At 34.8% G+C, this 22,486-nt stretch overlaps 1 protein-coding gene across 21 annotated transcripts in view; it reads left to right on the top strand.

Annotated features, from left to right (window-relative positions):
• RBMS3 (RNA binding motif single stranded interacting protein 3) overlaps nucleotides 1-22,486 on the top strand; it is a 1,287,947-nt gene that overhangs the window by 1,173,407 nt on the left and 92,054 nt on the right. For 16 of the 21 annotated variants that reach the window (XM_025461062.3, XM_035705246.2, XM_049099704.1 and 13 more), the window contains 2 exons: nucleotides 6,820-6,916; nucleotides 9,152-9,202. In XM_025461062.3, coding sequence (XP_025316847.1) covers nucleotides 6,820-6,916; nucleotides 9,152-9,202 — 148 coding nt within the window. The remainder of the gene's footprint in view (nucleotides 1-6,819; nucleotides 6,917-9,151; nucleotides 9,203-22,486) is intronic. The other 5 variants (XM_049099705.1, XM_049099711.1, XM_049099707.1 and 2 more) reach the window with 1 other exon arrangement.

Genomic DNA, 22,486 nt, shown 5'->3' with positions numbered 1-22,486 from the left:
AGTACTGCAAAGTAAGTGAGAGAGGGGAGACTTATTTTTCACTGTTTATATTTTTACATTCTTTTCAAAAAGAAAAGTAAGTCATAGGACCACAAAGAAGAGGCATTTGTGTTCTAATGAGGGATTAGGAAGGCTTATTGATGGAGCACTGACATGAAAATTTCCTCCTAACGATGCGCCACTTCAGAATTAAAGAACATATTTTATGATCCTGTGGTTTCCCATAAGTGTACCAAGCCCCAAGGTTTTCTGAGTATGTGGCTAGGTTGTAAGTAGTAGCTTAAATTGTGTTAAGAGTTAAATATTTTCTGAATTCCATAACCTCTGCATTAATACAGCAACACAGAATTGAAATAAATACTCCCAAATTAGCTCAACTTTAGCTAATGAAGAACAAACATTTATAAGTACCAACCATGGTGAATCTATCCTGTTTGAACTTAGATGGTAGAAAAATGTCAGTTCTGTCGTCTGCTTGAATCTATCCAAATTATTGCTTAAAAAAATTAGTTCAATGTCACATCTATCTAAGGCTTTGAAGTTTATAGTGAAGAAGTGTCTGTATTACAATGGAAAAATGAAACCTTAGTACTTTTTACTCTAGGCTAACTTACAAGAATAAAAATGTCTATTCTTCTTTCAGAACTGTCTGGCATAAGTCTACAATTTGTTATTACTACTGCCCTATTGCTTTTTTAGCAGTCCAATATGAAATTCCATCACTTTCAAATATGAGTGTGGGAGGTGGGAAATAATCATTCCCCATATTCAAAATCTCATCTTTCCAGTGCCCTTTTCAGTGAGAGCTGCTGTAAAAGTCCCGGATTGTTTTATTTGAATAAAATGTATTCTTGGGAGAAACATGGAAAAAAAATGTTTTCTATAGCATTGGTTTGCCAGCTGTTGTATATAGGCATTTGATATTAAGTGATACAGAAATCTTATCTTATTACACTAGGAAAGGAATCTAATGTGAAGGATCTGGTGGTATTACAATGAAAATGACCAATAACTTATTAATCTTGTGCTATAGTGTTACCCTAAGGATACCGTTTGTGCTTCTGACTCTAACCTTATTGCCTGTGGACATGAAAGACGAGCCAGTGCTGTTTATTTCAGTGTGCAAATAGGATTTTGTGTGGTTTTCTTCGGTAAAAAACATTCTACCCTAGGGTTATTGATATGTTCACGTTATTTTTATTGTCAGTGAAATAAGATTTCACCATGTTACTACTGACTGCCAAATCCCCTGAAGATGACTTTCCTGCAGGCAAAATCATGTCCTCTCAGTGATCTAGAGTTGCATATTCTGAACGTCTGGAGCCCACTTGCTTTAAATGCCAGAGAACCAAATAACTCTGCATTACTTAAAAATGTTAAGTTTTTTTCAAAGGCCAGCTTTGAATTCTATAGATAGATTATGCTTAGTTAATTCTCTTAGCCACTGTAGCATTTGGTATTTTGTTCAAATGAAATATCTCCAGAAGCAACTAGTTCATATTCCTAGTTCTCATCCTCAACACTACAACATTTTGGACCAGATCATTGTTAGTGTGGGAGCTGCCCTGTGCATTGAAGGATGTTTAGCCAAATCCCAGACCTCTATCCACTAGATACTGGTAGCAGCCCACCCACACAGTTGTGACAACCAAAAATATCTCCAGTTCCTACCATCAAATATTCCCTGAGGACCAAAATCACTTCATCACTTCTAGTTTAGGAGCACTGGTCAAGAATAAAAGGAATACTTTTACACACATAATGCCATGTGAATAATTTTGGCAAAAAACTATATATATATATAAAACAGTATATATATAATTAACAGTATATATATATTATATATATATATATATATAATATATATATAAACAGTAAGCTATTCCCAGGAAAATGGTTTAAGAATTCATGCCCAGTTTTCTGTAATAGCATTTTCAAGGCATAATGCATATATTATGAGATATAAAAAGATAAAGTCACATATTTAGAATTACCATAGCTTTATTATTATGGCTGAAATGTTCTGTCAATTTTCTCTTCCTGTTTCCTGATAATACCTATGCCTAAAGCATCTATTTGGATGTTTTTGTTGTTTTGTTTTGTTTAACATCATGGCCATGTGAAAGTGTTTTTATACCCTACATGGCAGGGACTGAGAAGAAGGGAAGAGAATGGGAAAGCCATCCTACAGTTCTCTCTCATAGAGCCTGGCCCAGTGCATTTTCTTTAGATATGGTACCTCCTAAGTCTCAGCTACAATAGCAGCATTTCTTGTCATGGTTTAAGCAAGGGTTTCCTGTACATTCATCCAGTTTATGTTTAGACTTAGCTTATTTCAGAATACCAGAATTAGGAGTTTAAGATAGTGTGCTAATTTTCTTCTTTCCAGTACATTTCCCATTCTAAATAACTCTCTGACTTGAGTGGCAGTATTGGAACTTGCTGGCAAGGATGAAATATTCTTGTGTGTTGGATAGGATTAGAGCAAATAGAAAAAAACACATTAAAATTTTCCCCAAGGTTCCCTTTGTAGGTATCAGGTTTAGTTGGTTGCTTTCTTTACATGTCTTCTCCCTGTTTTCCCCATAAAACTCCCTCTAAACCCTGCCTGTCAATCCAATCCTGTTGCCTTCACTTTTAATACTTCAGTTGGTATATTTTACAAAGTAAACCAGCCATGCTCAGGTAAGATGCATGATTCACTCCATTGATGGGAGAGTCTGAAACTGGGTTTCTAACAGAAGTTAAACCACCTCATGGTGAAGGAGAAAGACTGTGGAGTGATCATGGAGTAGCTGTGGGTGGAATGGGGTCATTGTGAGCCCCAAATATGTCTTTTTATTCACTTATTCATGAATAAGCTCTGTCGGGAGTAAGACCTAAAGGGGATTTTTAAATGCAAACCATGATATTTGTAGTAAAGGACTCTTTCCCCTAGTTGCTAGTACTATCACATTTTTGAAAGCAAGTATTGATTAAGCTTCTGCTAAGCATTTACTAATATGTGTTGTTGGCCTCTCTTTGGGTTCTTACTCATCAGCTTTCTACTGGTTCAGAACCCATCTTCTATGCTCTCACCATCTTGGCATTGGCCACCCTATACTGAAATCACTACTTATTTCCCTAAGCTCCTTTGTTTTCATTCATTCATTCATTCATTTGTATATTCATTCAACCTATGGTCCTTAAGTATCTATTACATCCCAGCTCTATTCTAGGCAACAAAGCCCGTGTGTCCTCAACACTATCAAAGCTGACATCCAGAGAAATAGTCAATAATTACCTTGTATTAGCTCCAATGCCATGACAAAACACCTTTGTTTAGGTGGCTTTAAACAACAAAATTAATTTTCTTATAGTTCTGTAGGCTAGAAGTTTATGATCAAGGTCTGACTGATTTGATTTCTGGTGAGGGCTCTCTTCCTGGCTGGTGGATGACTGCCTTCTCACTATGTCCTCACCCAGCTTGTTCTCCATGAGTGCTTGTGGAGGGAGAGAGCAAGTTCTCTAGTATCCCATCTTATAAGAAGATCAATCCTATCGTGATAGGGGCCCACCCTGTTGACCTCATTTAATCCTAATTTCTTCCAGAGAGGTACCATTTCTAAATACAGACACATTGAAAGTTAGGATTTCTACATATGCATTTTGGTGTGTGTGTGTGTGTTTTTAAGATTTTATTCATTCATTCATGAAAGACACAGAGAGAGAGGCAGAGACATAGGCAGAGGCAAAAGCAGGCTCCTTGCAGGGAGCCCGATGCAGGACTTGATCTCAGGACCCCGGGATCACACATTGAGCCAAAGGCAGATGCTCAACCACTGAGCCACCCAGGTGTCCCAACATATGCATTTTGGAGAGACATGAACATTCAGTCTATGACATACTTAAAGAAAATTTTAAAAATCATTATTTTAGATGGTGATAACAGTGATGAAAAAATCACAGGAGAAGAATAGAGAGAAAATGGGGTGGAGATGATGGTTGCTACTTTAAGCTACAGACCTCTCTGAGGAAAAGAAAGGTGAGTGAGGCCAAATGGAGAAAGAAGTAGCCTTAGGGAGATTTGTGGAAATAAGCATTGTAGGTAGAGAGAATTGTAAGTTTAGTGGCTCAGGACAGAAGTGAGAATGACAGAATTATGCAACAGCAGAAGGTCAGTGTGCCTGGAACCTAGCTGGCTGGTTTAGAGGGGTAGGAGAAAAATACTAGAGAGGTAGGCAGTAGCCTCTTTGTGCTAGCCAATGTAAGAAATGCAGATTTTGTTTTCATGGCAATGAAAAGCCTTTGGAAGATTTTAGGCTGATTAATGTACAGGTAAGATATGATTTAAGTGGCTCAACAGAGACACTCTAAGGAATGTTTTAAAGGCTTAGCCATCTTTGGTACACATAGTAAATGATCAACATTTTTTTTTTTAATGAACAGGTGGATGTTTGGCTACACAGTAATTGATTTTGCTTAGAAGTCAGGATTATTAGATATAACCTACATAGAATATATATTCACTCTTTATAGTGTACAATTCTGTGAGTTCTGACCAGCATACAGTCATAGAATCACCAGACAAGCAAGACAGAACTGTTATATCACTTCTAAAGATTCTTTCATGCATCTTTGTAGTCAGCTCTATCCTCCAAGCTCAACCTTTGACCTCCACTGATCTATTTCTTTATAGTATTGCATTTTTCATGTTGTGATGTAAGTGGAATTATAAAATATAGGGTTTTTTGAGTCTGACTTCTTTCATTTAGGATAATTCACCTAAAATTAGTCGTGTTGAAAATATCGATGGTTCTTTCCTTATTGCTTAGTAGTGTTCTACTGCATGGACATACCACAGTTTGTTTAGCAGTTCAGTGGAAGGATATTTGGTTTGTTTCCCATTTTTGTCAAGTGCAATCAATAAAGCTGCTATATAAACATTTGCTTTAAGGTTTTTGTGAAAACATGAGGTTTCTTTTGTCTTGAGTTAGTATCTACTACGGGGATTGTTGAGTTGTAAGGTATTTGTGTGTTTAACTTCATAAGAAATGGACAAGTTTTCCAAAATGATTGCACCTTTCTGCATTTCCACCAGCAACAAATGAGAATCTCACTTTGTCTGAACCCTTGCCAGTGCTAGGATTGTCTTTTTTTTTTTTTTTTATCTTTTTCTTTTTTTGGCCATTCTAATAAGTATGCAGACAATGTCATTTTTTTTAAAACTGCAGAACTATAAACTTAGAGGTCTGGTAGATATGGACAGTAAGGATGTAATGTTTGACAGAGTAACTTTTTTAGCTGCAAATTTTAACCAAGTGTGGCCTTATAATCCTTGTTGAGAACTATTAGATAAAGTAAATTTAAGACTATAGTCCTCCAATCCTTGCTTGAAGACTTTTACAGACTTTAAGATTAAAGAATTTCCTCTTTGAATCCTGGAAACCTTGAAATCCAGCACTCCTACATTCAGTGAGAGTCTTGTAAAATACTTCTTTAGAATGGTAACCCATGAGAGTCTCTATTCAAACTATTAGTGACCTCTGAGGGGTGACGATGTCCCTGACTGCAAAACACCAACCTCAGTGATGCTATTAAAAAAAAAAGAATCAGGGATCCCTGGGTGGCGCAGCGGTTTGGCGCCTGCCTTTGGCCCAGGGCGCGATCCTGGAGATCCGGGATCGAATCCCACATCAGGCTCCCAGTGCATGGAGCCTGCTTCTCTCTCTGCCTCTCTCTCTCTCGCTCTCTCTCTGTGACTATCATAAATGAATAAAAAATTAAAAAAAAAAAAGAATCAAAAGTAGTAGTTGATTTTTGCTAAGAGGACAGCAAAGTGAAATAATGATTTTGTTACCTTTGATACCCATTTTCCCAATCTATCCTCACATCAGTGAAATAATCCATCAAAGGAAACTTGGCTTTTTTCCATTCTGTGGCTGGCCATTCTTACCAGTAAGACAGGAAGAAATAAACATGATTTGAAAATCTGCTGACAAATTTGAGCGTAAAGTAACTTATGAATTCGATAAGGTATAGTGTGACCAGAGATGGCTTTGTCACTGATTTAAGTACCTTGAAGCTGCCCTTTGAAAGTTCTGTAGAAAGATCTCATTTGTTAATCCCTGATCTCGCCCAGTATCATTTTATAATTGCTCAACGAAAGGCCCTGAAAGACTCAAAACCTCAGTGTTTTTTATAAAGTCTACACCAGGAGTATATCACAGAGGTCCAGAATCTTCTTGATTGAATCCAGAATATATGCCTATCGCCAGATAGACACAGATCACAAATTGTCTACTTTTTTCTTTTTCAGGGAGAAAATATTTAGCTTAGTTTCTGCATAAGTTCATGGACTTTTCTGCCTAGCACAAATTATATAGAACTCTCTAGGAGCTGACCCTATTTCTTGAATAAAGAGATAAATGCAATTTGTGTACACATAACATAGGCCATCTTTGTAAAACTTGGTGCTATCATTTTGCTTTTCTCTCAAAGAGCTTTAGCATTACCTTAAAAAGAAAAGAAAAACAAACTAAAAGCAATGCCCATGACTTTTCTCCCCCTGTTGGTTAAACATACTATTACACTCACCTGGCTTAAGAGATTTTGTACAGCCAATTTTATAAGATGACTTAAAGTTGTCATTTTGTTCAGAACGATTTATTTCCTTTAGTGGCATCAAATGCTATAAATTTCCTGGATGCTCCTGTTCACAGTTGGTGGAAAAACACAAGGGTGGAACTTTGCCTTTCCCAGAGGTGCTTGGTAGCATTTGATTAGCAGCCAGGCATGCAGCAGCTTCATGAATCTTCTTTTTTTGTTTTCTGTTTGCAGATTTTATTCTTCACCGTACAGTATTGCAACCAACCGCATGATTCCACAGACATCTATCACGCCATTCATTGCTGCTTCCCCTGTCTCCACATACCAGGTATGTCCGATTTACCTGCACCCGAGGAGAAGTCTTTCTTGCCATTAATAGACTATGTCAAGGCAAAAGGGACACAGTAGATATTTTTTACCTGTCCTAAACAATTTAGTCACATCTTAATGTAATAATACTCCAGTTTTAGCCTACACTTTGAAGGGCTTGTTTGCATCTATTTTACTGAATAATAAAGCCCACCATCTCTTCATTCTTCCTGCTGAAATTTTTATGATTATGCTCCTTTCTAGCCAACATTAGTGCAGCCTTCTTGCCGCTGAGAACTTAGTTTGTTGGTTGTCGGTTATTTGGGTGGCCATGTTCCCTATTGTGTCTTCTTTACAAGCACACGTCTGGCATTCCCCTCACTCACTCCAGGATATTTTATTGTTGTCATCTCATTTTGTCACAGTTGTCCTGTGTGTCCATGTGAAGCTACATGGATAGATGTTAAATCATTTTCCCCAAGAAATAGGGAGGATTCTCAAAATGGTAAAACGTTATTCCTACTTCCTGCTCTTACTTCATTCTCCACCCCAAAGAGGTCAAAAGAGACCTCATGGGTTCCACATGTTGAAAAACAAAAAAGCCAAGACTCCATGTGTGTCCTAAAGCAGATGTTGTAGCCAGTTAATTCTAAGTACACAGTGGATTAACATAGTCTTACTTCTCCCTCAAAAAATACTCCTTGTCTTATTCCTTTGAGTTATCCAATGTGCTATTACTCCCTGCTTCTCTTTACCTCATATTGTTCTTCAGACAATTCTTCTAATTCTAATTAGACAGTGCCTATAGATGCTACATATAGAGGGTGCCTAGTGTCACCTTTCAAAACTTTGGAGAGACAAAGCGAGAGAGAGTGTACGTGCGTGCATGCATGTGTTTCTCTGTATTTTGCAGATGGTGGGGGTGGATGTTTTATGATGGGTAAAACTGTAACGTCGATGACTGCTACTAATTCAGTGAAGTTTCACCTTATTCAACCATTACATACTTCATTTCAGGATGTCTCAGCTGTCAGAGCATCAAACTTGAGACTATATACATTTTTCCTTAACTGATTTCCCCTGAAGCAGATCATTTTCATTCTTTTTCTGCACTTAAGATTCTTGATACATGTTGGTGGGTGAACAGAATAGACTTTCATGTGAATTGCATTTGAGGGTCTCAGATTGGCTGATTTCTTAATTGCCATTCCTTGGGACCCATGAGGCTATGTGCAGGTGCTGTTCAGTTTTTGTGCTTCCTGCAGGCCTGCCTGGTTGTAGTGTGTGTTTTTGGGGTATTTTTTTTGTTTTTACTTATTTTTTAAAAATCTTGGCCTATGTTTCAGCCAAGACCACCCAATGAGCCCCAGTGTAGAGCACTTTGGTGACATGAAAAAAAATATCCACAGAAAACTGATTTCACTTGGGAGGGCTCATAAGTAGAACTTAACTCTAGCTCCTTTTTCTTAAAAAAAGGAATCAGAACAATTCCTCTGTTGTTGATTCTCGCCTTTCACCACTTTTTTTTTTTTTTAATCTAAAGTGCTTTGGCAATTTTGTTAGTGTGAGTGTATTGAAAGCAAAGTTTTCAGGGTTCTCAATGTGACAATCAGCCCTTACAAGCTGACTTTCTCATTTGGCTGACAAGGCACATTTCAGAACAGTTGGTTGGCTCAAATTCTCATTTTTATTTGCCATACCAATTACCATGAAAGAAAAAAAAAACACAAATTTACTTAACTTGGGTTTAACCCAAATCTTTCCCCCCAAATTTCTGATTGATCTCTTTAGTTCTTCCCCCAAATTTTACCACTTGGACTTATTTCCAAGATGGGATCACTTGAGAATTTGAATTAGAACCAAAGACAGAAAAAGAGGAAGTCTTAGCTGTCAACTCTCTATTATTTGCTTCTATCCCTGGGAGTTGACCTCGAAGTAGGGGTCCCTGAGGCTTTTCTTCCTAAGACTCTAGCCTTCAACACCAACCTCAAAATATGTTCCAAGGCCCAGCCTGGTCAATGTAGGCACTATAGCCAGTACTGGTGAAGTAGGAATTCGCTTTACATTTTACTATGTTTCAGGGACCAAATTAATCAGGTCCAAGAATTTCCTTTCTATTCCTAGTTCTGAGTATTAATTAGCTGTAAAGTCAGATGGACTCCACTTTCTTTTGACCTAGTGTGACTCCACTGAACACAAGAACCAAGTTCTCTCTGTGATTGCTTTGTGCTAATAAATGCTGTTTGATGCATAGGTCCAGAGTACTTCATGGATGCCTCATCCGCCATACGTTATGCAACCAACAGTAAGTGTTCTCAGTCACCTGAGGCTAAATATTTCTATTATCCAAGTGCAAGCTTTTGTAATGCATAGAAAGGAAGCTTTTGGGGTGAAGCTTTTGTTATTTTCCATACCTCTTTCAGGCAGCCATATTTTTCAGGTGAAAAGCTGTTCCTGAAATTCTACAAAAGCATGTACAACAGATAGATGGCAGAGTTAGAGAGAGAGAGAGGTGAAAGAAAGAGAAAGAGTGAGATGAGAGAGAGAGAGGGATGAGACAAAGAGAGAACAAACTTTATTGGAGGAAATAGCAGTCAACCTTCTAAGCTGATGTCTACCACTTGTCATGAATGGGGAATTTCTACTTCATGCAGGAATTCTGAACTCTGGACGATTAAATCCATTTATAGGGGAAAAGTCTTTCTGTTTTACTTCTCTTGTTATTCTCTGTTCTCTTTGGATGCAGTTTGATGTGCTTTGGGGGCAATTTTTAGTATCATGGCCTACCTTTGACTCAAAGCAAGATATTTGAAACATGAAGATAGTTGTGTACTAATAGATGAAGATATAGACAGAAAGCAAGGTTGCTAAATACTTTTTTTGATGTTAACGAACTAGAGTCATTCTCTTCTTCTTTAGTGGAAAAATCTCTTATAAAAATATTCAAACTCTATTTTCCACTTGCTATATTTCCCATTTTGTGGCACAATATTATATCAGTCCCAGGGAAAATATTACATATTTCATTAGAATCTAGGCTGAAGGCTAATGATTCCATTTGTCTTTGTCCAGGTCTTCCAGGTTTTCTAGCTCTGTAGAAGTTAAGAGAGAGTAATTTCTATAGCAATATATTCATGAGAATGAGAAATAGGGGTAGGGCACTAGACAGAAAATCATGTGACAAGGGCTGTGGTATACTCTCCTCGGCATGCTCACATCTGTGCCTTTGTTTCCTTTTCTGTCACTTTATTAACGAGACTATTGGAAAGATCAAATGATACCATATGTAAAAATAGTTTTTAAAGTATGACATGCTATGCATTATTATTGACATTACTCTCCTAGTAGAATGTATTAGTTGCACAAAGAAAAAAACAATGCTACATTTTAACACATTTTAAAGCTAAATATCAATAAGGTAGCACGCATTAAAGACCAGGGAACTAAATTCAGAGGCATCCGTTTCTTGGAGTCAAAGGATCATAGCACCTGGTTTTCATTTTTGAGCTTTGTCTGTTTTTTAAAGAAAATAAGGAACATTACACATTGCTCTTAATGTTTTGATAGTTCGTTTTTTATTTAAAGAATAAAATGTATATAACTTAGTACAGCAGAACTTTAGCCCATATTTTGCGAATTCCTCTATTTACTCTTATTTATACACCTTGGGGGCTTCCTGAGTTCATCTGGTCTATGTTCTGTAAATCATACCAACATACAATGAATTCAGGCTACCCTTTCCAATTCAAGTCATGAGATAAAATACAATATACAATGCCAAACCAACATATAGCACAGAGTGAGCCAATACAGGGAAAGAGAAGTTTGGTTGAGTTATAAAGTGGAGAATCTCTAAAAGGAAACAGCTACCTTATAAAAATAATATGTTCATCTACAGGGCACTAATGCTAGTTCAGTCCTCACACTGAGGTGAAGCATCATCTCACTTTGGCCAAAGGGAATCCACATCCAGCAAAACCCAAATATTTTCCCAGATATCAAAATATGTAATATTCTACTAGTACTTCTAGAACTGTGAGCAGAAGGGAAGATGTTTGTATATGTCTTTATTTCAACTGTCACTCAGGAGAGTAGCAAAATTTTTCTTCCTCTCCCCCTCCATCCTAGCATGGCTTCAGCCCCAATTTTTTTTTTTTTTTGGTATATTATTTCTCATACATCTTCCTCCAGTGATAGCTGTGTGTGTGTGTGTGTGTGTGTGTGTGTGTGTGTGTGAATTTATCCCCTTGGATATTCCTTGCTATGTCTTCTACTCACTGATATCTTATCACTTCCCATGACTAGACAGTGCATCATGTTTGAGTTTAGGTTACTTGGTTTAAAATACAATATTTGTGGCTGGGACGGATTCCTGGAAAAAGGAGTGCCTAGGCCACCCACCACTTTGTTGTTTTTAACATGGAATAATTGGTTAAACAGTCTCATGGAAACAGAGTTTGTGCCATCAATCTTTTCCCTTTAACAGTTTTGCTAGTTGCCTATATTGTATAAATAACCTTACCCATTTCATCATCAAAATGGGGTTAAATATAACTGTATGACACTAAAATACAAAAATACGTAAGTAATCTAAGGCAGATACACCAAATACCTGAATCTAAAGAGATAGGATAAATGAACAACATGATGATTAATAGGGTGAGTTGTTGGTCTCTTTGAGATAGGAAACCTTTCTCTGTTATGGAACTCTGGGCAATTAAACTTTCTGAGTCACAGTTTCCTCATCTGTAATATAGACGTACTAATGCTTAAATAATTATGCACTTTAGTTCATGAAAGGAAATAAAGTGTGAAACTCCTAAATTTTCCTGGCAGATAGCAAACACTTGGAAAATTACTATTATTATTATAGTTATATAAGGACATTGAATGTTATACTTGAGATTAGCCCAATTACATAAAATGGGAGTTGGTATGGAAGAAAGTTAAGAATAAGCAATAATCACCTATTTCTACCATGTTCATACTACTTATTTAACTTACTTTGCTAATGAGTTTTTGGAGATAGCTTCTATGGCTATAAATCAGACAAATTTCTAGATTGGTGCTTTTTTCATTTACTTATTAAACTATTCAATACCAAAGCTAGGAAAAAAAGGCCTATCAGGTACCTTCTTGTTGTCAGTAACTGGAACCTACTTTACAAATAAATTCAAGTTATCACTATCTACATATCTCAAATATGTTTCTGATTTTCTTACAACTGTTCTCTCTCATGTTTTCTCTCCCACCATTTTGAGAAAATCTTGTGTATAAGCTCTAAGTGTAAGCATGTTTCTCTCCCATCACTGTGAATGCACACTGACTCCTACACTGGATCCAGAAGCCCTTCAGGTTCTCTTTCAGGCTTAACTCAAAGGACTCCAAGATTCTATCTTTTTTAAAAAAATATTTTATGTATTTATTCATGAGAGACACACACAGAGAAAGAGAGAAAGGCAGAGACACATGCAGGTGGAGAAGCAGACTCCCTGCAGGGAGCCTGATATGGGACTCCAGCCCAGGACCACAGGATCATGACCTGAGCAAAAGGCAGATGCTCAGCCACTGAGCCACCCAGGTGCTCCAGGATTTCAACCAGGCTTGTATCCAAAGAAGCTTTAGGAAAGTCTTAAAGTAGAACATTGTGTCTCTGGTCTTTACCTAGATGAATGGTTAAAATGGGGGGCAGGGGAAGATACAGGTAATTATAAGCAAGAGATAAATGAAATGACACAAGAAAGAAAAGGAGTAGGCAAAGGACAAGAGAACAGAAAAGAGTAAGCATAAAGTTAAAATGTGCCATTTAAGTTTGTTTCTTTAGAGATTTAATTTTCTAAGGTGTGTGTATATTATTATTATTATTTGTAGATTTAGAAAAAGATTCTGAGAGAGAGGCCTTTCACTTTTTTTTTTTTCTTGAAAGAGGGAGAGAGGATAGGGAGGGGCTGAGAGAGAGGGAGAGGGAGAAAGAATCTTAAGCAGGCTCCATGCCCAGCAGCCCTCCCCCCCCCCCCCCCCCCCCCGCCCAGTACTCCATTTCACCACCCTGAGATCATGACCTGAGCAGAAATCAAGAGTCCCATGCTTAACTGACTGAGCTACCCAGGCTCCCTGAGGTCTTTCACTCTTAATGAAGACAGGATAAAAATCTCCTGGACTGTGTTATAACTATCATCCTGGTATTTGTGCAAGAAATAGTTCTCTGTCAGTTAGTGGGCTCTGGGACCTTATCAAGTCTCCTGGTAAATTGTCAGACCCCACCAAGGACAGCAAAATCATTTCTATTCACAATTTGCCGTTGTTCTCCTGAACAGATACTGAGGAAAGAGCATTGCTAGATGAGATTAAGAACTCACGTTTTGCTGTGAGAAAGTAAAAAATGCTGACTTTGTCATGCAATCGGTTATTTGTTGCAGCTTCTCAGTGCAGACTTCTATACTATACTTTGAAATTCCCCATCACAATGACAGAATTTTAATAGATGATGGATTGCACCAAATATCTACTCTGCATAGCATCCCGTTACATTGAAATCTTATATGAATGCGCAATTGAAATTCCTGTGTTGCGATACATTGGATATTTTGTTAAATCTGTGCTGACAAGGCAAAAAGATGATAGTTCCCAAGAAGAAGCATAGTCCTATTCCCTTAAATTGTATTTAGGCTCATTTGAATCATAAATCTTCTGTTCTTCATATGGTTAGCATTATTTTATCTCAAGGAGAAAGGTCAGCTTTCATTTTTACTTAATTACAAATCGGTTATCTAATTACAGTATTCTAAGAAATGCAAGATGCCCTATTGAATCATTGGATGATTTGTTGCCATGCATAGCTAAATTATGACTTTTATGATTAATAAACCTTAAATTTATAGTTAAAGAGTAAATATAAACTCCTCCTCTACAAGGCTGTTCAAGAAAGCTCCAGAACATTTGATTAGGTCATTCCTTATCATCAAACACACAAGGCCTAAGGCTTAATTTTAGAGGTTGTAGCCTACAAATTTATAGGTGTGTTTTCTGTAAAAGCATATCACCTAATGTGGAAAGAATATTAATATCATTTGAATTCTGTTCAGAAAGCAAGGTTTTCAGATATTACCCTTTTACTCCAATAGTTTTGCTGAGCAACAATCCTAAATCTCAGTTTCATTAGCAAAGTAACGATGTCAAGATGCTTTTGCTATCAAAGGGGTTAACTTGGTAAATATATATCTGCAGGCCAAATCTTTTTTTTTTTAACTACATAGCAAAAATAGAACAACAGTGACTCTAACCCGTATATACTATTTCTACTGGAAGAGAATTCAAATGAGTGGAGCATCTTCTTTAGAGCACCACCTCCTTTTAAATATACTGCTGGAATAAAGTGAATACCAACAAAAACCATTTCCACAGAAAGTCTCTTTGACATTAACTACTGTTAAAAAAAAAAAAAGTAGTGCTGGCTTTCCATTGTTAAATGTAAATTCAAAATTACAGGAAGTTTAAAGAAATAATCTTTAAAAACCTGTTAAACAATAAATTCAAAACTAATAATTCGTAAGCACATAGAGCATAAAAGACTTTCCACTTACCAATTCTACTCTCCAGAAATAAATCTAGTAAATAAATTTTATGTTACTATCCAATTTTTTATGCATACAAAAGTCTGTGTACTTGTGTGTAAAAGTGTATGTATTTTTAATATCTATACAGGATCACTCTAAAAATACTGTGTTGTAACTTCCTTTATTTTTTCCCAATAATAGAATGTCCTGGATGTTACTGCATGAGTCACATATAGAACCACGTCAATTTTTTTAACACTTCATAATATGCCATTATATAAATGCCCCAAAAAGTATTTAACCAATTTCCTATTCACAGTTCTTTAAGTTGCTTCAAGTACTTGCTCATAAACTCAAGACTGTAATATTGAGCACTTGTGAGAAAATATGTGTAGGATAAATTGCTGATACAAAAAGTATGTGTTTAAGTATTTTAAGGTATGATTATACATTATTGTCAAATTGCACTTCAAGTAAGAGTGTTTATTTCTCCATGGCCTCAATTAACACTGGGCATTCTCAAGTTTCAAATATTTTGTTAATGTGATGAATAGTGAATACTACTTTACTCATGTTTCACTATTATTTCTCAGTCCTAGAGGAGTTGAGTTGCTTTTCATGTTCATTAACAATTTTTTTTTTCCTTCGGAGCTCCAAATTCATGTGCTTTGCTCATTTATCTTTTGGGGTAATCATCTCCTATTTTAAAAATATGTTATTGCAGTTAGTTAACATTGTCATAGGTAATTTAGATAATTTCTGTTTACTTTTAATGTTTTGACGTTCATCATGCAGAACTTTAGTATTTAGTGTTTAATGTTTATCAGTTTTTCCCTTTAGGACAAGGGTCACCAATTTTTTTTTTCTGTAAAGATCCAAACAATGAATGTGGTCAGTTTTGTGAGCTGTGTGATCTCTTTCACACCTAGGCAGTGCTGTGGCTGTAGAGTGAAGGCAGCCACAGACAATACAGAAATGAAATGGCATGGCTGAGTTTCAAGAAACTTTGTTTACAGAAATAGGTGAGGGCCATATTTGGTTCATAGGCTATGTTTTGCCAGCCCATGCTTTAGAGCATCTGGACTGCCATATGAAATATCTTTTTAAATATAAGATTTAAAACACCATAGGTTAAAAATAAATAATAAAACACTCTATGTCTTTGTTTAATGTTTTTGTTGTTACTTTTGTTTTTTTGAGTTTAATAACTTTTTTTAATCGAGATATAATTGACATAAAACAATTTAATCACCCTATGTTTTATTGTAGTAAATTTTATTCCTAAGTTTTTTACTTTTGGAGTTTGTTTTGCAGTATGGTATGAGATTATGGTCCAACTTTTTTTCCGCAAATGGATAACCAATATCATAACAACTTTTGTCATGTAAATCACCTACATTTCCTCCATTGATATACAATTTTATTCCAATTTTTATCATACAATAACTCTCTTTATATCTTTGGTATATTTCTGGACTCAATTCTGTTCTGTTGATATACTTTTTGACCATTACTCTAGTATTTTAATTAACACTTTATAATACCATATATACCTGACAGGACTCAATCCCTGACATTATTTTTTTGTTGTTGTTTCTCAAGAATTTTTTGAATTTATATATTAATTATGGGAAATATAAAAATATACGTACAATGAATTTTTCTAAGAAAAAAAATAAGTCTTTCCTTTTACTCAAGATTTTTTACTTTTCCCCCTAACTTTATTGAGGTATAACTGACAAATAAAATTGTAAGATACTTAAAGTAAGTGTGTTTTGATTTGATACATATATATATTATGGTAGGACTCCCACCATCTAGGTAATTAACACATCCATTATCTTACATATTTATCTTTCGTGTGTGTGTGTGTGTGTGTGTTAGAGAGCATTTTAGTTCATTCTCTCAGCAAATTTTAATTATATAATATAGCCTTATGAACTACAGTCATCATGTATTACTTAGATCCTCAGACTATTTATCTTATAGCTGAAAGTTGGTACTCTCTTACACACCTCTCCTTATTTTCCCCAATCTCCCCAAACCCTGGCAAACACTTTTCTTTTCTATATCTCTATGAGTTTGGGTTGATTGATTGATTGATGTATTTATTCATTTTAGATTTCACATATAAGTGATAACATGCAATATTTACCTTTCTCTTCCAGGCTTATTTAACTTATTATAATGCCCTCAAGATTCATCTATGTTATCACAAATGGCAGAATTTCCTTCTTTCTTACAGATGATAATATTCCATTGTATATATATATATATATATATATATATATATATATATACACACACAATATCTTTACCCATCCATCCATAGACAGACACTTAGGTTGTTTCTATATCTTGACTATTGTGATATTGTGCAAAACTGCAATGAACACAGGAGTGTAGATATCTCTTTGGGATCCTGCTTTCATTTTCTTGAATATATCCCATGAGTGGGATTCCTATATCATATGCAGTTCTATTTGTTAGTTTTTGAGGAACCTTCATACTGTTTTCCATAGTGGCTGCATCAATCTACATTCCCATCAACAGGGCACAAAGGTTTCCTTTCTGTATATTCTTAGTAACACATGTTAACTCTTGTCTTTTTCATAATAGTCATTCTGACAGGAGTGAGGTGATATCTCATTATGGTTTTGATTTGCATTTCCCTAATGATTAAAGATGTTGAGCACCTTTTCATGTGTCTGCTGGGCATTTGAATTCTTTCTTGGAAAAATATCCATTCAGTTCTTCTGCTAATTTAAAAAATCAGATTGTTTCGTTTTCCACTATTGAATTGTATGTATGAGTTTATTGTATATTTTGGATATTAACCCCTTATCAGATACAGGATTTGTCAATTTTTTTCCCCATTCTATAATTTGCCTTTTCATTTTGTTGATGGTTTCCTTTGTTGTACAAAAGCTTTTTAGTTTGATGGAATCCCACTTGTTTATTTTTGCTTTTGTGCCTCTATTGTGGTGTCAAAATCAAAAACATCATTTCCAAGACCAAGGTCAAGGAGCTTACCCCTTAAGTTTTCTTCTAGAGGTTGTATAGTTTCAGGTCTTCTGTTCAAGTCTTAATCCAATTTGGGTTGATTTTTGTGTATGGTGTAAGATAGGGATGCAGTTTCATTTTTTTGCATGTGGCTGTTTAGTTTTCACTAGACTAAACACTGTTTATTAAAGACTATTCCCCATTTTATATTCTTGGCAACTTTATTGTAAATTAATTGACCATATGGTGATGGGTTTATTTCTGGATTCTCTATTTTGTTCCGTTGGTCTATATGTCTGTTTTTATGCCAATTCCATATTTTACTATAGCTTTGTAACATAATTTGAAATCAGGAAGTATATGTGCACAGCTTTATTCTTTTTTTTCAAGATTGCTATGGTTATTCAGGGTCCTTTGTGGTTCCATACAAATTTTAGGATTATTTACTTTATTTCTATAAAAAATACCATTGGAATTTTGATAGAGATCGCATTGAATCTATAGATTGCTTTCAGTAGACTGGGCATTTTAACAATATTAATTCTTCAAATTTGTGATCATGGAATATCATGCCATTTATTTGTGTCTTCTTCAATTTATTTCATCCCTGGTTAAGCTTATTCCTAGATAATATTATTATTTTTTATGAAGTTGTAAATGAAATTGTTTTCTTAATTTGTCTATCTAATAGTTTGTTGTTAGTGTATAGAAATGTAACTGAATTTTGTATTTTGATTTTGGTAGAGTCTTTAGAATTTTATATATTTAATATTATGCCATCAGCAAATAGAGAATTGTACATCTTCATTTCTAATTTGGATGCCTTTTATTTCTTTTTCTTGCCTAATTGCTCTGGCTAGGAGTTTCAGTACTATGTTGAATAAAAGTGATGAGAGTGAGCATCCTTTTCTTATTCCTGATCTTAAAGGAAAAGCTTTCAGCTTTACACTGTTAAGTTCATGTTAGCCCTGGCTTTCTTATATATGGCCTTTATTATGTTGAGGTACATTTCCTCTATACTTAGTTTGTTGAGAGTTTTTATCATGAGTTCATGAATGGATGTGAAATTTTGTCAAATACTTTTTATGTGTCTGTTGAGTGAGATGATCATCTGATTTTGGTCCTTATTTTGTTAATATCATGTATCACATTGATTAATTGCAAATGTTGAACTATATTTGTGTTTGCATCCCTGAATAAATCCCACTTGATCATGATATATGATCCTTTTAATATATTGTTGGATTTAGCTTATACTCTGTTAAGAATTTTTGAATCTGTGTTCATCAGGGATACATTTTCTTTTCTTGTAGTGTCCCTGTCTGCTGTGGTATCAGGGTAATGCTGGTCTTGTAAAATGAGTTTGGGAGTACTTCTTCATCTTTTCTTTTTTGGACAAGTTTGGGAAAAGATTGGTATCAATTCTTCTTTAAAGATTTAGTAGAATTCACCGGTGAACTCATGTGATCCTGGACTTTTGTCTGTTGGGAGGCTTTTGATTACTGATTCAATCTCCTTAGTAGTAACTGGTCATTCAGGTTTTCTATTTCTTCATGATTCAATCTTCATCAGTTAAATGTTTCTAGTAATTTGGGTTGTCCTTTTTTTTTGGTGTGTAATTGATCATAGTAGTCTCTCATGAGCCTTTGTTTTTGTGTGGAATCAATTGTAGTGTCTTTCCCTTTCATTTCTAACTTAGTCTAAGTCCTCTCTGTTTTTCTGGATAAGTCTAGCTAAAGGTTGGTCTATTTTGCTTATCTTTTCAAAAAACCAGCTCTTAGTTTCATTGATATTTTCTGTTGTCTTTTTAGTCTCTATTTCATTTATTTCTGCTCTGATTTTCTTGTTATTTTTTTTCCTTCTACAAACTTTATTTATTCATTTTCTACTTCCTTGAGGTACAAGATTAGGTTGTTTATTTGAGCTCTTTCTTTTTTCTTAGTGTAGGCTTTTATTTCAATGAACTTCCCTCTTAAAAATTACTTTTGTTGTATCTCATCATTTTTGATATGCTATATTTCCATTTTCATTAATCTCAAGACTTTTTAAATTTCTTTCAATTTCTTCTTTGACTCATTTTTGTTTAGTAACATATTGTTTAATCAAGAATTATTTTATGTCTTTTGAGTCCCTTAATAGAGTAGTAAATTTTCCTCCATATATGCCCTATAAACTTCTCAAACTTTCCCATGTCAATGAATTTTTTATCTCCTCTAATTAAATTTTCTCACCAATCCAAAAAAAAATGCCTTTTATAAAGCTGGATTACCCAAATAAGATAAGGAAACGATTAATGCTCACACGTTATATCTGGTTATTGTGTCCTTTAAGTCTCTTTTGATATAACAGGGCTTTTTTTTTCTCTCGTGTTTCTGATTAGCTGCTTTGCAGAGCATCTAACCTTTAAGAAATGTGTGATTTAGTCTTCATGGCACTGTTTATCCTGTACATCTGCCCCATATGTGAAATGATTTTATAGCCAACTATTTTTCTGAATTTTTCTATTATTTTCAGTAGACAATTTTTCATGAATTCTCAGGTTTTCCAGGCCATCAAAATAACTTCATTTTCTACCTCATTTCAGTTATTTTTATTTCACAGTCCTTTTTCTCACCCAGTTGTATTGCAGTATATTCTTTGATTAATTCTTTATCTTAATGAGAATGCCACTATGAATTGTTTGGTTTTTAATGTAAATATTGAATTTAATCAAAGTTCTTTGGGATGCCTGGATGGCTCAGTGGTTGAGCGTCTGCCTTTGGCTCAGGCTGTGATCCCAGGTCGGGGGATCGAGTCCTGCATCAGGCTCCTGCTTCTCCCTCTGCATATGTCTCTGCCTTCTCTCTGTGTCTCTCATGAATAAATAAAAACTTTAAAAAATAAAAAGTTCTTTGAGAAAATTTTGAGTTTTAAAATTATTTTATCAATTTTACGTGATGAATGTATTTGTGATTAATTATATTTTAACTAATTTCAGTAAATATTTATTAAGGTGGAACCATTATACAATAAGCTCCTTTTAGTCTGAAAAAGCCATCTTAAAACCATACTTCTCAATTATACTTATTAATGTTGTATTATTTTGGCAGCAGTCTTCTTAATGAAATTATTAAGTGTTATTATCTTTCAGGTGTACTATCTTTGTTAGATTTGAATAGCAGAATTACAAGAGCTTTATAAAAATAATTTGGAAGGATACTATTTCTCTCAACTCTGGAACAATTTTAAAGATTTTAAATAAGTCAAATGTGAAACTAACTTCCCAAACTAATTTTGGGAAGAGATGTATTTATCCCACCAAACCAATTGCAAATATAATTTATTACTCCTATAAAGTATATTCTCAAGAGCCTAAAACTATAATGCATTTAGGGCATATGAACATCATGAACAATCATTAAGTACTCTATCTGATTGCTACATAGTTGAAAGTTTAGTTGCTAATGGTCAAAACAATTGTATTTTTAAATGGCATGTTCTTAATCAAATTGACATTGTTAGTTATTCCATGACCAGTTGTTGGTCTTTTTTGACATATATATCTCAAGTTAAATATTGTGCAAATTTAAAAAATCAATCACCAATTGTGTAATAAGAAATTTTCAAACATTAGCAAGTTGTAGATCAATAACTTGCAATTTTGAAGAATATACATGACTTTCATTGTAGTGAAATTTGAGGAATACTTCCCTGAATGCTCACTTGCTTAAGTCTTTCTTTTACTGAGCCCTAGCTGTACCTTTATTGACTCTGTTTTAGGAGACTGAGAACTTTGAATTCAGTAAGAAAAAAATCAACAAATAGTAACAAATATTCTTAAGCATCAACATGTACAGAATATTCCTTTAGGTATTTTTGGAAATAAGGGGGGAGAAGAAATAATACATGCAAAGGCATACAATCTAATCATATAAAAAGTTTTATATATTTAGGATGATATAATTTAAAATTTGCAGCAGAAAAGGTAGCAATTATATAACACTGAAAATGACAGTTAAGAACAGGGAGAAACAAAGACATAAACATGAATTTAAAAGATAGGTGATGTTTATGACGTTAAAGGAAAAGAAAGAGGCATTTCAGGTGAAAATAATATGACAAAATATTGAGGGATGGATTTCAAGTTATTCCAGGAGCCAAGAGGCAGACAGCCTGCATTAAGTGGAGGATGTGTGTTAGGGAATAAGGGAAAGATTTGCTTGGAAAGGTAAACTGTTGATCTATTGAAGAACAACTTTTCATTAGTCAATCTGGCACATTTTACTACACTTTTTTGTTAGCTTGATTGTCCCAATGCTATTGTCTAGAGTTTAGGTTTACTTTGGAGAAAGGCTAAATTATGTCATTGAGGTATGTTAAAAAGTCATAATTTCCACTGAAGTAATGGATAACTCAATCATGAATGGGAAAATTTTTTTATTTTTTTTTGCATTATGAAAATGTCATTATACAAAGTCTCTGTACATAAAGTGATTTTCTATCCACATAAATAATTTGGAGGATCATCTTTCAAGTAGAGCTTCTGAAAATGTCTTGGAGAAGACATTGCATGATATCCAATATCCCTGTCGCACACACAGGAGTGGCTAGAATAACTGAGGAATCCAGAATCTTTTGAAATCCAAATGTGCACTTGTGACCTGTCTTTGGCATGTAGTTTTCTATTATTTTACTATAAGACTTTAAAAGGAAAGAATAGTTTGTGCAATAATGTGTTACTTTTTTAGAACTGCAGGCACAGCATTCTGAACATGAGACTGACACAGCAGCTGAGAGAAAAAGTTTCAATTGTGCATGACCCCAATGTGTCCTTAGATAGTACTTAGAATTTCTTCATCACTGCATCATCAGGAAATCAGAATTTGCCAGTTCCTTTGTAAGAATACTGACAACATTACATCCTTAATAGCTATTTAGCATATTAAATATAATTAAATGGAAACACAGTGTTAAGTATCTAATCTAGTGAAGGCTAATTTTCTGTGGATTATTTCTAGAGAAAGCAAGCACACAGCTAAAATAAAATCCAT

Source organism: Canis lupus, chromosome 23, assembly GCF_003254725.2.
Source record: "Canis lupus dingo isolate Sandy chromosome 23, ASM325472v2, whole genome shotgun sequence".
NCBI lineage: Eukaryota > Metazoa > Chordata > Mammalia > Carnivora > Canidae > Canis > Canis lupus.
The sequence above is the reverse complement of the archived record's forward strand: the minus strand, read 5'-3'. Positions and strand labels throughout refer to the sequence as shown.